General features: G+C 40.9%; 1 protein-coding gene across 2 annotated transcripts in view; it reads left to right on the plus strand.

The window, feature by feature from the left end:
* stag1a (STAG1 cohesin complex component a) overlaps positions 1 to 11597 on the plus strand; it is a 39715-nt gene that overhangs the window by 26035 nt on the left and 2083 nt on the right. For both annotated transcript variants that reach the window (XM_076877356.1, XM_004540157.5), the window contains 30 exons: positions 127 to 321; positions 803 to 923; positions 1130 to 1285; positions 1439 to 1535; positions 1622 to 1698; positions 1941 to 2145; positions 2490 to 2641; positions 2760 to 2833; positions 2925 to 3048; positions 3226 to 3324; positions 3488 to 3567; positions 3976 to 4083; positions 4175 to 4289; positions 4420 to 4537; positions 4774 to 4877; positions 6007 to 6099; positions 6443 to 6736; positions 6834 to 6904; positions 7181 to 7349; positions 7805 to 7897; positions 8067 to 8241; positions 8370 to 8509; positions 8854 to 8955; positions 9066 to 9214; positions 9683 to 9811; positions 10010 to 10212; positions 10337 to 10505; positions 10623 to 10739; positions 10880 to 10994; positions 11095 to 11175. In XM_076877356.1, the coding sequence (XP_076733471.1) occupies positions 293 to 321; positions 803 to 923; positions 1130 to 1285; positions 1439 to 1535; positions 1622 to 1698; positions 1941 to 2145; positions 2490 to 2641; positions 2760 to 2833; positions 2925 to 3048; positions 3226 to 3324; positions 3488 to 3567; positions 3976 to 4083; positions 4175 to 4289; positions 4420 to 4537; positions 4774 to 4877; positions 6007 to 6099; positions 6443 to 6736; positions 6834 to 6904; positions 7181 to 7349; positions 7805 to 7897; positions 8067 to 8241; positions 8370 to 8509; positions 8854 to 8955; positions 9066 to 9214; positions 9683 to 9811; positions 10010 to 10212; positions 10337 to 10505; positions 10623 to 10739; positions 10880 to 10994; positions 11095 to 11175 (3759 nt within the window). In that variant the 5' untranslated portion in view covers positions 127 to 292. The remainder of the gene's footprint in view (positions 1 to 126; positions 322 to 802; positions 924 to 1129; positions 1286 to 1438; positions 1536 to 1621; positions 1699 to 1940; positions 2146 to 2489; positions 2642 to 2759; positions 2834 to 2924; positions 3049 to 3225; positions 3325 to 3487; positions 3568 to 3975; positions 4084 to 4174; positions 4290 to 4419; positions 4538 to 4773; positions 4878 to 6006; positions 6100 to 6442; positions 6737 to 6833; positions 6905 to 7180; positions 7350 to 7804; positions 7898 to 8066; positions 8242 to 8369; positions 8510 to 8853; positions 8956 to 9065; positions 9215 to 9682; positions 9812 to 10009; positions 10213 to 10336; positions 10506 to 10622; positions 10740 to 10879; positions 10995 to 11094; positions 11176 to 11597) is intronic.

The raw sequence follows: 11597 nt of genomic DNA on the forward strand, positions 1-11597 counted from the left end.
TTGCATATATGTATTTCTATATCTACACCAGAATGTCTGTCATTAATAGCGGTTACTGGTTAACAGGTTATCAAATCTGTATTATAACTATAACCATAATAAATCTCTCTTTCTCTTTCTTTTCAGGAGCTGAAGAAAGTTAACTTCAGTCCGTCCTGGAGCCTCTCCTCTCTGACCTTCCAGATCACCCCCCTTCCCTCCAACCAGTTTTGTCATATTGTACCACCTCCGTCACACCTGAAGAGACCCATAAGAAGAATTGCACGGGTCATCAGTCCCCCTACTGACCAGGATGATCACCTCAGAGCTCCCTGTCCTGCAGTGAGTTTTTATAAAGGGCAACTGTCAGTTTGGCAACAATCCAGCATTAAATTTGTTTTTTTAATTGGTTATTTTATCCATTCATCATCCACTCATCCAGAATCAGGCTAATTTAAAAGAATACAAGAGTAATTGTTTTAGATTTTTTTTTAGGCTACCTGGCCTGGAAGTGAATAATGATTTCTTTTAGATTCCATGTTTTATCACATTTGGCCTTAAAGGTTTGTTTCCTGTAGCTGATGAAAGATATTTGTAGGATTGGATGCTACTTTAAAACGATCTTTGGGAAGACATGTTTTTGATTGACCTTTATAGTGTTCTAAACTCAAAGTGACAAGTGCATTAGTGGGGTTTTTTTGTTTGTTTTTAACTCACCCAATTCATTTGTTTGCCTGTCAGTGGAATTGAATATTTAATTTGACTAATGAATACAATCATTAAACGCTAATGAATGAAATGCATTTGTGATTTGCTCTTTCAGGGACTCATCCAATGAGTCTGGGGCAACAGACACTGTGGGAATAAGTATGAGCATAAGTGAGATGGAAGATCCAGAGATGAAAGGAAAAAAGAAGAGAGGGAGACCTGGCAAACAAGCACCGGTACAAGAGTTTGTTAAGAAAGGGGAAACTTGTGGAAAAAAATCTGGTTAACAGACAATGCATGTCTCTGATTTTGTCTGGTGGTTTTGAAGTGTGTGATGGGTGGTGTAGGAAGAAGCTGTTATATTTCCCATTGTGTGCAAGTCTGTGTTTGGGGATGGGTGTACATACAACGGTTTCTTTAACTGACATTTCCCTGATTTCAGACATCCAATAAGAAGCCACGGAAGTCGCCAACAGACAAGACTATGAGTGTGGCCAGAGGGCGAGGGAAAGCCAACGGTGTGGCTCAACATAACGGAGATGGGGGAGACCCAGTCACTCTATTTGAAGTGGTCAAATTGGGAAAGAGTGCCATGCAGGTCAGTGAACACAGGTTTGATTTCATAAGCACCAGTTTAAATAAAATATTTAAGTATGTAATCAGATATTATAATGTATTATATCTGTTTGAAGCTTTGTAAATTTATGTTTCTCACTGTCTTTGTCATTTGATTATTATTTTCTGTATACAGTCAGTAGTGGATGAGTGGATTGAGTCATATAAACAGGACAGAGACTTGGCGCTGCTAGACCTGATCAATTTTTTCATCCAGTGCTCAGGTTGCAAAGGTAGGCGTGTTTTACTTAAATCTGTCATCCTGTGTGCATGCATTATAGACAAGACTACCAAATCTGCTGTTTTTTGTTGTAACCAGGCACCGTGAGGATTGAGATGTTCAGGAACATGCAGAATGCAGAGATCATCCGTAAGATGACCGAGGAGTTTGATGAGGTAATTGTCTGCTAAAATAAGCAGAAATTAACATGATTTAAATAGTTGTGAGCGTGCTATTATTTAGTTATGCACATATATTACACTCTGTTGAAGACGTGTGGACAAATTTGATGACATCGAACTGACAGCTCAAATCAGTTTATTGTTGTATCGTGTTTCAGTTGAGCAAAAAAAATAAAGAACAAGAAGTTAAAATAACTGTAATCTGTCTGTTATTTGTTTTTGTCTTTTTTCAACAGGATAGTGGGGATTATCCTCTCACCATGCCAGGACCTATGTGGAAAAAGTTCCGTTACAACTTCTGCGAATTTATCAGCGTTTTGATCCGCCAGTGTCAGTATAGCATCATCTATGACGAGTACATGATGGACACTGTGATCTCCCTCCTCACTGGACTGTCTGACTCTCAAGTGCGAGCCTTCAGGCACACCTCCACGTTGGCGGGTACCAACAACATGATATTTGTTTGAACTGCAAGCAGTAATTGTTCCAAAAATACCTCCACATGGGCTGATAACACAAGTAATATTACAGTGGGAGATAATAATTACGTTTGCTTAACACCGATCAAAATAAGCTCGTTGTGGTGATAAAGACAGAAAAACAACTAATAATTTGCTGCGTCGAGGTCTGTTTTGTGTCTTGTACTAACAGTTATTTATTAACTTTCTGCTGCTTGACATTGCACAGCTTAATCTGGACTTGTGCACACTTTTGTTAGGTAGATTGAAAGTGTATTTCCTAGGACGAAATGTCTAAAGGTTTTGAATGCTGTTATCTCTCCATAGCAATGAAGCTGATGACAGCACTGGTAAATGTAGCGCTGAACCTGAGCATTCACCAGGACAACACCCAGAGACAGTACGAGGCTGAGAGGAACAAGATAGCTGGCAAACGTGCCAACGAGAAGCTGGAACTGCTGCTACAGAAGAGGAAGGAGGTGCGTTTGGGTTCGATATCACAGGATTTACTTTTTAAGTGTCTCAGATTATCATAGGTGGTTGTGTGGTACTACTTAGCTGTAAATCCGAGTGTTTAACTTAGTCTTTCTTGTACAGCTCCAGGAAAACCAAGATGAAATAGAGAACATGATGAACTCCATCTTCAAGGGCATCTTTGTGCATCGTTACAGGTACACACTCTAAATGTTCCCTTCCTTAGTGATGAGGATTTAAGAGCAATATTGAAAGTATTTTGGTGATTCTGTTTTTCTTACTTTGTAGGGATGCGATCGCTGAAATTCGGGCCATCTGTATTGAGGAAATCGGCGTGTGGATGAAGATGTACAGCGACGCATTTCTTAATGATAGTTACCTAAAATATGTTGGTTGGACTCTACATGATAGAGTAAGCAAATTTAGGAGTTTTTGTACAACCCTTGGCTGATATTTACCACTGGATTTAATGTAAGGGGATGAATGATATTTTCACAGATACAGAATGGTAGATGTGTAGTCCACCACAGCAGGATTTTATTTAAGATGTTTGGCCTGCTTGAACCAATTTATTTGTTTTTTTTTCTAGCAAGGAGAAGTGCGTCTGAAGTGCCTGAAGGCTCTGCAGAACCTGTACACAAACCGAGAACTGTTCCCCAAACTAGAGCTTTTCACTAACCGCTTCAAGGTAACGCTAGCAGCGAGAACTGAGGCTGCTTTCTTATAGCTCCACAGTAGACATGGGCAGTGTTTAGATTTTTTTTTTAGTTTTCTGAATTCTCTTTTGTTTCTCCTTATTTATTCTAGTTCTCTGCAGTTGTTTCTCTGCTCAACTTTATCTGTTTTGGCAGGACCGAATAGTATCAATGACACTGGATAAGGAGTATGACGTGGCTGTAGAGGCCATTAGATTGGTCACACTCATTCTGCAGTGAGTAGCTTTGATCTTTCTCTGTATTTTTGCATGCCTACATATGAAACTCTTTTTTTCTTTTTAGATTCTGGTCAGCATTTTAGCATAAGATTATATTTTGGCTATCATCATATGCTTAAGACGAGGATTATCATGTACTGAACACTCAGTTCCTGGGTTACTTTAGCTGAGGAGAGGATCTCAGTCACACTCACAAATAGATTTGGTAGTTTACTGTGAACTAGTTTAATAGTTTTTGATTGCTATTTCCTTTGACTTCTTTTTATATGCAATATTTTGTTAATTTTTAATTATTGCTTTCATCCTCTGGGCGTTTTCAGTTATTTCCCGTGTTTAATATTGTTCTCACAACCAGCTCTGATTGATTTAAACTTGATTAACCTGTGTGCAAATTGTCTGCTGCAGGGGCAGTGAAGATGCTTTGTCCAACGAGGACTGTGAGAATGTGTACCACCTGGTGTACTCTGCTCACCGGCCGGTCGCTGTTGCTGCTGGAGAGTTTCTTCACAGAAAGTGAGTCTAATTAGGGCATTTATGGTGTAATAACATTGTTAGTTTTCAATTTGTAAAACTCTTATTCTGTCTGTTTCTCACTCGCTGACAGATTATTCAGTCGCCATGACCCGCAAGCAGAAGAAGCGCTGGCTAAACGCAGAGGGAGGAGCAGTCCCAATGGGAATCTCATCCGTATGCTAGTGCTGTTCTTTTTGGAGAGTGAGGTAACGCTCATGAAAACACACATCTTATCAGCATACTGTGTGTTTTAGATGTTGGGCACTCACAAACACAAAGTAGTTCCAGAATGATGCCTGCAGATTGAAGTCTCTTTCAATGTGATTTTGTGTGTAGCTCCACGAGCATGCAGCTTACCTTGTTGACTCTCTGTGGGAAAGCTCTCAAGAGTTGCTGAAAGACTGGGAGTGTATGACTGAACTGCTGCTGGAGGAGCCCGTGCAGGGAGAAGAGAGTAAGGCACACAGTATTTCACACTGATCTTATTTCCTTTGGGAGAAGCTGAATCAAATAAAATACAACCGCTGAGAACCAGAGAGACGAGATGATGTAATAAAATCTTGTTCCCTGAAACTCTTCGCTCCCTTAATCCTTTTCTCTGTTTCCGACCTTTGCTGTCATTCGGTTTCTCTTTTGTTTCCTGTGTCTTTGTCTCTCCTCTGCTCAAACGTCTTCTGTTTTTCCCTGTAGTGTTGTCTGACAGGCAGGAGAGTGCGCTGATCGAGCTGATGGTGTGCACCATCCGACAGGCAGCAGAGGCACACCCACCTGTTGGCAGAGGCACTGGCAAACGGGTGTGTAAAGTATACACATATCATACTCCAGAAACACTCAGAGTATTCACTTTGAATGTTGCAGATGAAACCTTATACAGTCATGTGATAACCTTTACTGCTTCCATATGAGTTAACGGGGAGAGTACGAGCCAGGTGCTATTAATCAGATCCACTTGATTAATGGGTCATCAGCAAGTTTGAGCACATCTATAAAAGCTGAACATCTGGTAGTTTGCGGGTCTGGAGAATATGAGGTGTGTGTTAACGCTGCTGCAGTCCTCCCAGGATTGGGCATTCCAGAAAATTCATCCCAAGGTCACAGCATTCAAATCTCAGAGAGATTTCAAAAATTGCAACTCTAGAAGTACATCACAGGCAAAAATCGACAACACAATATGTAAAGACGTCTACACCTCAACTTGAATGAAATCCTGTGGCAGGATCTCAAGAAAGCTGTGCATAAAGAAATACCCGCAAACGTTAATGAACTGAATAAAGATCGTAAAGACACGTGGGGCAAAATTCCCACACGGAAAATGATTGCTTCAAATTACAGCTGCTAAAAGTGTTTCTACAAGCTTTTGTATCACAAAGTGAACTTAGGGTTTCACAGGACTGTATGGAGTCCAGTAAAAACCTGCTTTTTCACATGACTGTACCTGCCAAGTGGGCATGTTGAAGAGGAATTCACTGTGATCTGAAATGTGATGATGTATTATACTTAAGTGTAAAAGCAGCCACCTTATTTACCAGAGTCTGTGTTAATGTGCTCATCTGTACTTTTGATTCTGTTGTATTGAACTTTTGTTGTTCTCCACTTTTTCAGATTTTTTTTTAAAATATGTAATTATGTGCATAAAACTACAGCAAATAATTTTAGCAAGACGTTATGTGAATATGTTATGTTGTTAAACACAGAAATAGTAAGAATTTTCCTACTCATTAGTACCTTTTTTGGTCATATGAAGAGGGGAAAATAATTCAGTTTTTGGTCCCAACAAAAGAATCATTGATGTGTGTGGGTGTGTTTGTGTGTGTGTATATATATATATATATATATATATATATATATATATATATATATATATATATATATATATATATATATATATATATATTTTTTTTTTTTTTTTTTTTTTTTGTCCAGGTGCTGACAGCAAAGGAGAGGAAGACCCAGATAGATGATAAGAACAAACTGACAGAGCACTTCATCATGGCTTTACCCATGCTGTTGTCCAAGGTAAGGCTTTTCTTAGCTTGCCCATGGCCATCAAGGGAGAGACCAGTGATAAATGACCTGGCTAGAAGACCGATCAGTTTGTCAAAATAAATGATCTGCTTGTGAGAATTGCTGCTGAATACTTTGCGCCCTCAATCTCTTAAGTCTGCTGGCTATATGTGTAAAATGTCACTCACTATTTCACTGAGAAACAGAAGCCAAGCGTTGCATGCTGATTGATGGGTCTTTCTTTCCCGTTTTAATCCTTCTGTGCTAGTTTTGTAACTTTTTTTTCCCTCATACACTATTTTTTTTTTTTTGTCATCTTTATTTAATTCTCATCTCTCCGTTACTTTGCCCAAAGTACCAGGCAGACTCAGAGAAGGTAGCCAACCTGCTGCAAATCCCCCAGTACTTTGACCTGGACGTGTACAGCGCTGGGCGTATGGAGAAGCACTTGGACGCCTTATTAAAGCAGATCCGTCTGGTTGTGGAGAAGCACATAGAGGCCGATGTGCTTGAGGCCTGCAGCAAGACATATAGCATCCTCTGCTCTGAAGAGTACACCATCATGAACCGTGTGGACATTGCCCGATCACAGCTTATTGACGAGATGACCGATCGTTTTGCACACTCGGTCGAAGAGCTGCTGCAAGAGGTATCGGGCAAAGTAGCTGGCTGGGTAGACTATTAGAAACCGGGCACTATTTGTGCCCATTTGAGTCTTGTATACTAACAGATGTTGGTTATTGCAGGCTGAGGAGGCAGACGATGACGATATCTACAATGTGTTATCTACACTCAAGCGACTCACAGCCTTCCACAAGTATGATCTGCAGCTGTTTCAAGATAAAAATATGGATTATTATCATTGGTTACTTTGGCTGACAATCATTACAGAATCTGAGATTATTAGCTTAGCATACCAGATAAGGTTTGTGTAAATCTGTAGGGAGACATTTAGTTCGCATTTTTGTATTGTAAGAATTATTATTCATTCATTCATTCATTCATTCATTCATTCATTCAGTGTTTTGGAAGAAATTTTCCACCAAATAAATGTGATCATTTCAGTGTGTGCTCTTCTCGTTTTCTCCTTCAGTGCCCATGATTTGACACGATGGGACTTGTTTGGGAATTGCTACCGGCTGCTGAAAGCAGGCATCGAGCAGGGCTCCATGCCAGAGCAGATAGCTGTCCAAGCCCTGCAGTGCTCCCACTACTCCATCCTGTGGCAGCTGGTCAAGATCACAGAGGGGGTTCCCAGCAAGGTGCTCAACCGGCCTCACTAACAGACCGCACTCAGAGTTTAGCTTTATCATTGGTCAGTGGCTCAGAGTGAATGCTGCCATGTCTAAGCATCAGTGGCCCAGAGGGACAAGAGCTTATCTGTATTTCTGCAGAGCAGGGTGGCTTAGTGTAGAAATCCATCTCACTGTCAGACAGCCCCAGTCCTCAGTCTGGGACTCACCCCAAATCTGTCTCATTTAACACTTAAACACCTTACCAAGACTTCAGCTCCCATTATAGGATATAACTTATCTGGAACATTGTTGAAAACATCAAAAGTGTTGCTGAATTATTATTCATAATATTCCTTCATTCATACTGATAGGATGACAAAGACAGCTAGCCTGACTGTCACAGCTGTTCATTAGCGACTCTTGCTAAAGTACTCATTATTTTGGCTGATTATCAATGTCTGTGTGATGTTCCCTGTGTGCAGGATGACCTGGTGGCTCTCAGGAGAGTGGTCAAGTCTTTCCTGGCAGTGTGTCAGCAGTGCCTGTCCAATGTCAACACACCGGTTAAAGAGCAGGTAACAGATGCTATTGTGTCACGAGTAACAGAAGAGCTTTGAAATCAACGTTGTCTCTCGATTTATGTAAAGGATGCATGTTTTCTGTTATCTCTACATATCATTATTTTGTTTTTTGAAATATTGACTCTTTGGTCAAGCTGTGACAATATTGCTGTTTCTTGTTTAGGCATTCATGCTTCTCTGTGACCTGTTGATGATCTTCAGTCACCAGCTGATTTCTGGTGGCAGAGAAGGCCTCCAGCCACTGGTGTTTAACCCAGACAGCACTCTGCAAAACGAGCTGCTAAACTTCGTCTTAGACCACGTCTTCATCGACCAGGATGATGAGAGTCAGAGCATGGGTGAGAGAGAAGTTAGATCGGATCATGTTGTGGTTTCTGTTTCAGATCCAAGAAGATTTTAACTGTTAAGGTTGAGAGAAGGTAGGGAGCTTTGTCATTGTTGTCCACTACTGTCTTTGTGCCTGCAGAGGGAGATGAGGAGGATGAAGCCAACAAGATCGAGGCTCTCCATAAGAGGAGAAACCTGCTTGCAGCTTTCTGTAAACTCATCATCTACGACATTGTAGACATGCCTGCTGCTGCTGACATCTTCAAACACTATATGAAGGTTTGTGTGTAGCATGCATGCTGAAAAATAATAACCAGCTGATAGTTTAAAAGAGAGAAAACTTTGGAAAAAAACAAATATGGTGAGATAAAAAGCCATCACAACAATTTCAGTACTAGTAACAATATCTTTGTTTCGCTCTGACACTTATGTTAATGTTAGCATTATGATATAAATGTGGCTACTTCTGAGACAACAATGGAGCTGATTTACTGTGGAATTGAAAAAAAAATGGTTTTAATTCACCTAAATTTACCTTTGATGCAAATCTGAGTGTGATATGAGATTCAGTGCATTAATTCAGACAACTTGGGCGAATTAACAGTTTCGTTTCTCTGCCTCAGTATTATAATGACTATGGCGACATCATCAAGGAGACTCTCAGTAAAACCAGACAGACGGACAAAATCCTCTGTGCCAAGACACTCATCCTCAGTCTGCAGCAGGTGAGACAGTGATGGTGCTTTTTACACAGCTTCCTTCTGTGTACTTCTGTGTTACAAGTGCTCTCCTGTGCATACCCACTAACTCCTATGCACTCATATGTGTGTTGCAGCTGTTCAATGAGCTGCTGCAGGATCAGGGTCCCAACCTGGACCGAACGTCTTCTCACGTGAGCGGCATCAAGGAGCTCGCCCGGCGCTTTGCCCTCACCTTTGGCCTGGATCAGATCAAGACCAGAGAGGCTGTCGCCACGCTACACAAGTGAGATCACGAGCGCTGTGGTGTCTCTGTAAACGGAAGCTGTAGATTGATACTTGTAGCATAAATTAAAAGAGTATGAGTGATTCCAATTTGTCTTTACATTGAAATACCAATAATTGATGCAGGATTTTGGTTCATTCTTGCATGTTCGGGATGTGAAATTAAATAATTTTAACAACTTATTCAAGCCTGCGAGCAAAACGTTAAGTAAACTTTTACCGACCAGTTTTAGAATCACATAGGAAGCATAAAGCAGACACAAGTTTTTATTTGCTTTTAAAGTTACATGAATTAAGTTAGTACAAAAAATACACCGTTAATAATTAATCAGGGTAGATTGAGGTTAAAAGAGTCTTTGTTATATACACCAACTGTTTGTAAAGTTGTAGTACTCGTGTAACTTTGTGTTGCTTTCTTTATTGTCATCTCTCATTGTTTCTCCTCTCTGTTGTCTTTCCATTGTGTCAGGGATGGAATAGAGTTTGCATTTAAGTACCAGAATCCTCGAGGACCAGAGTTTCCTCCTATAAACTTGGCCTTCCTGGAAGTCCTGAGTGAATTCTCCTCGAAATTAATCCGCCAGGACAAAAAGACAGTGTAAGTACTTCAATCCAATTTATCATCAGCTAATACTCCAGCTTTTATATACCTATGTTCCCCTGCTCCACCACAGCTGGTAGCTCCACATGTTTAATTCGGCACAGTTTTTATGTTGGATGGCCTTCCTGACAAAACCCCAACGGGATTTGTGTCAAAGAAAAAGGATAATGCTATAAAATGCTGCTGCCTCCACAGCCACTCGTACCTGGAGAAGTTCATGTCAGAGTCGATGTCAGAGCGTCGGGAGGACGTGTGGCTGCCGCTGATTTCCTACAGAAACAGCCTGCTGACAGGAGGAGACGAGGACCACATGTCTGTTACGTCAGGCTCAAGCAGCAAGACCGGCTCAGTCCGCAGCAAGAAGGGTCGACCGCCACTCCACAAGAAACGTATTGAGGGTGAGCAGAGATGAAGGATTGCCCATTTTATTGGGGTGGCCTAACTGAACTTGATCTCTTAAAGGAGATGAGACACTTACTCCTGCTGCTGAAACTGAAATTACTCTGTTTGCTTCATATTCAGAGGAGAGTAGCGTAGAGGGCTCGTGGATGATGCGCAATGACACCCTGCAGACACCCGGGGCACTTCAGACTCCTCAGCTCACCTCAACAGTCCTCAGAGAGAACAGACCAGCAGAGCACATGCCTGACCCAGACTCAGAGCCAGGATCAGAGAACGATTACGTACACAAGTGGGTTCATGCACATGTTGTCCGTAGGTGCACATGCACATAGAAACGTTAGCCCAGTTTTTTAAAGTTACAAGACAGCAGCAGAACTAATGGACATGTGTCTTCGTTTGTCCTCAGTCCTCAGATGCAGATGTCATGGCTCGGCCAGCAGAAGATAGAAGAGGTGAATAGGAAGGACCGAACAGGCATGAACTACATCAAGTCTCGCAGCAATCAGGGTGTCCGGCAGACTGTGTAAGTGTGTATTTTGCTCATAAACCGTAAGCGTACTGTGAAGATGTTGGGTAAAAGTGGAAACACAAATTCTGTCCAAACCTTTATCCACCCTAAAAGTCACAGTAACCAAAATATCGTAACCTGGCATTCCCTTTCAGGCGTGGGCTGATGGAGGATGACGCGGAGCCAATCTTTGAAGATGTGATGATGTCATCGCGGGGCCAGCTGGAGGACATGAACGAGGAGTTTGAAGACACCATGGTGATCGACCTGGTCAGTTATAAACTATTCATTTAGTTGATACGAGGTTTCAGGGGGTTTTTCTCGTTCTGGTTGTGACATGGCTTCTTACAAAATATTTGACCTTTTACAGCCACCTTCAAGGAACAGACGTGAAAGAGCGGAATTAAGACCGGACTTCTTTGACTCTGCAGCGATGATTGAAGACGAGTCGGTAAGTTATGATTTGCCAACTAAATATCGAAAAGAAAACTGAACAAAATAAAAATAAAATAGTAATAAGTTAGACTATAGGTAATGAAGGATAAGAGGAGAAATTAAGCATTCAAAAGCACAGAAAAACTGATTTAAAGAAGTCCTTTCTCTAACAAATTTCAGCTTCTGTTTAAAATATATCTGATTGGCTAACATTTCCAAGATATATAATTTTTTCATACGTTACACTCATGTGCATTAATCACAGATTATAAGCTTATGTCTTCTATGTCATCTGTTTATGGTTACTTGTTTTTTGTTTTTTTTTACTTCAGCTGAGCACTTAAAGTTTTTTATGTAGTTTTATTAATTCAAACAAGGGCTTTCAATCTAACAATGCACACACAATATTATGACATATAGACATGCAGGTTTCACTTA

The sequence above is a fragment of the Maylandia zebra genome, linkage group LG19, assembly GCF_041146795.1.
Source record: "Maylandia zebra isolate NMK-2024a linkage group LG19, Mzebra_GT3a, whole genome shotgun sequence".
In the NCBI taxonomy this organism is placed as follows: Eukaryota; Metazoa; Chordata; class Actinopteri; order Cichliformes; family Cichlidae; genus Maylandia; species Maylandia zebra.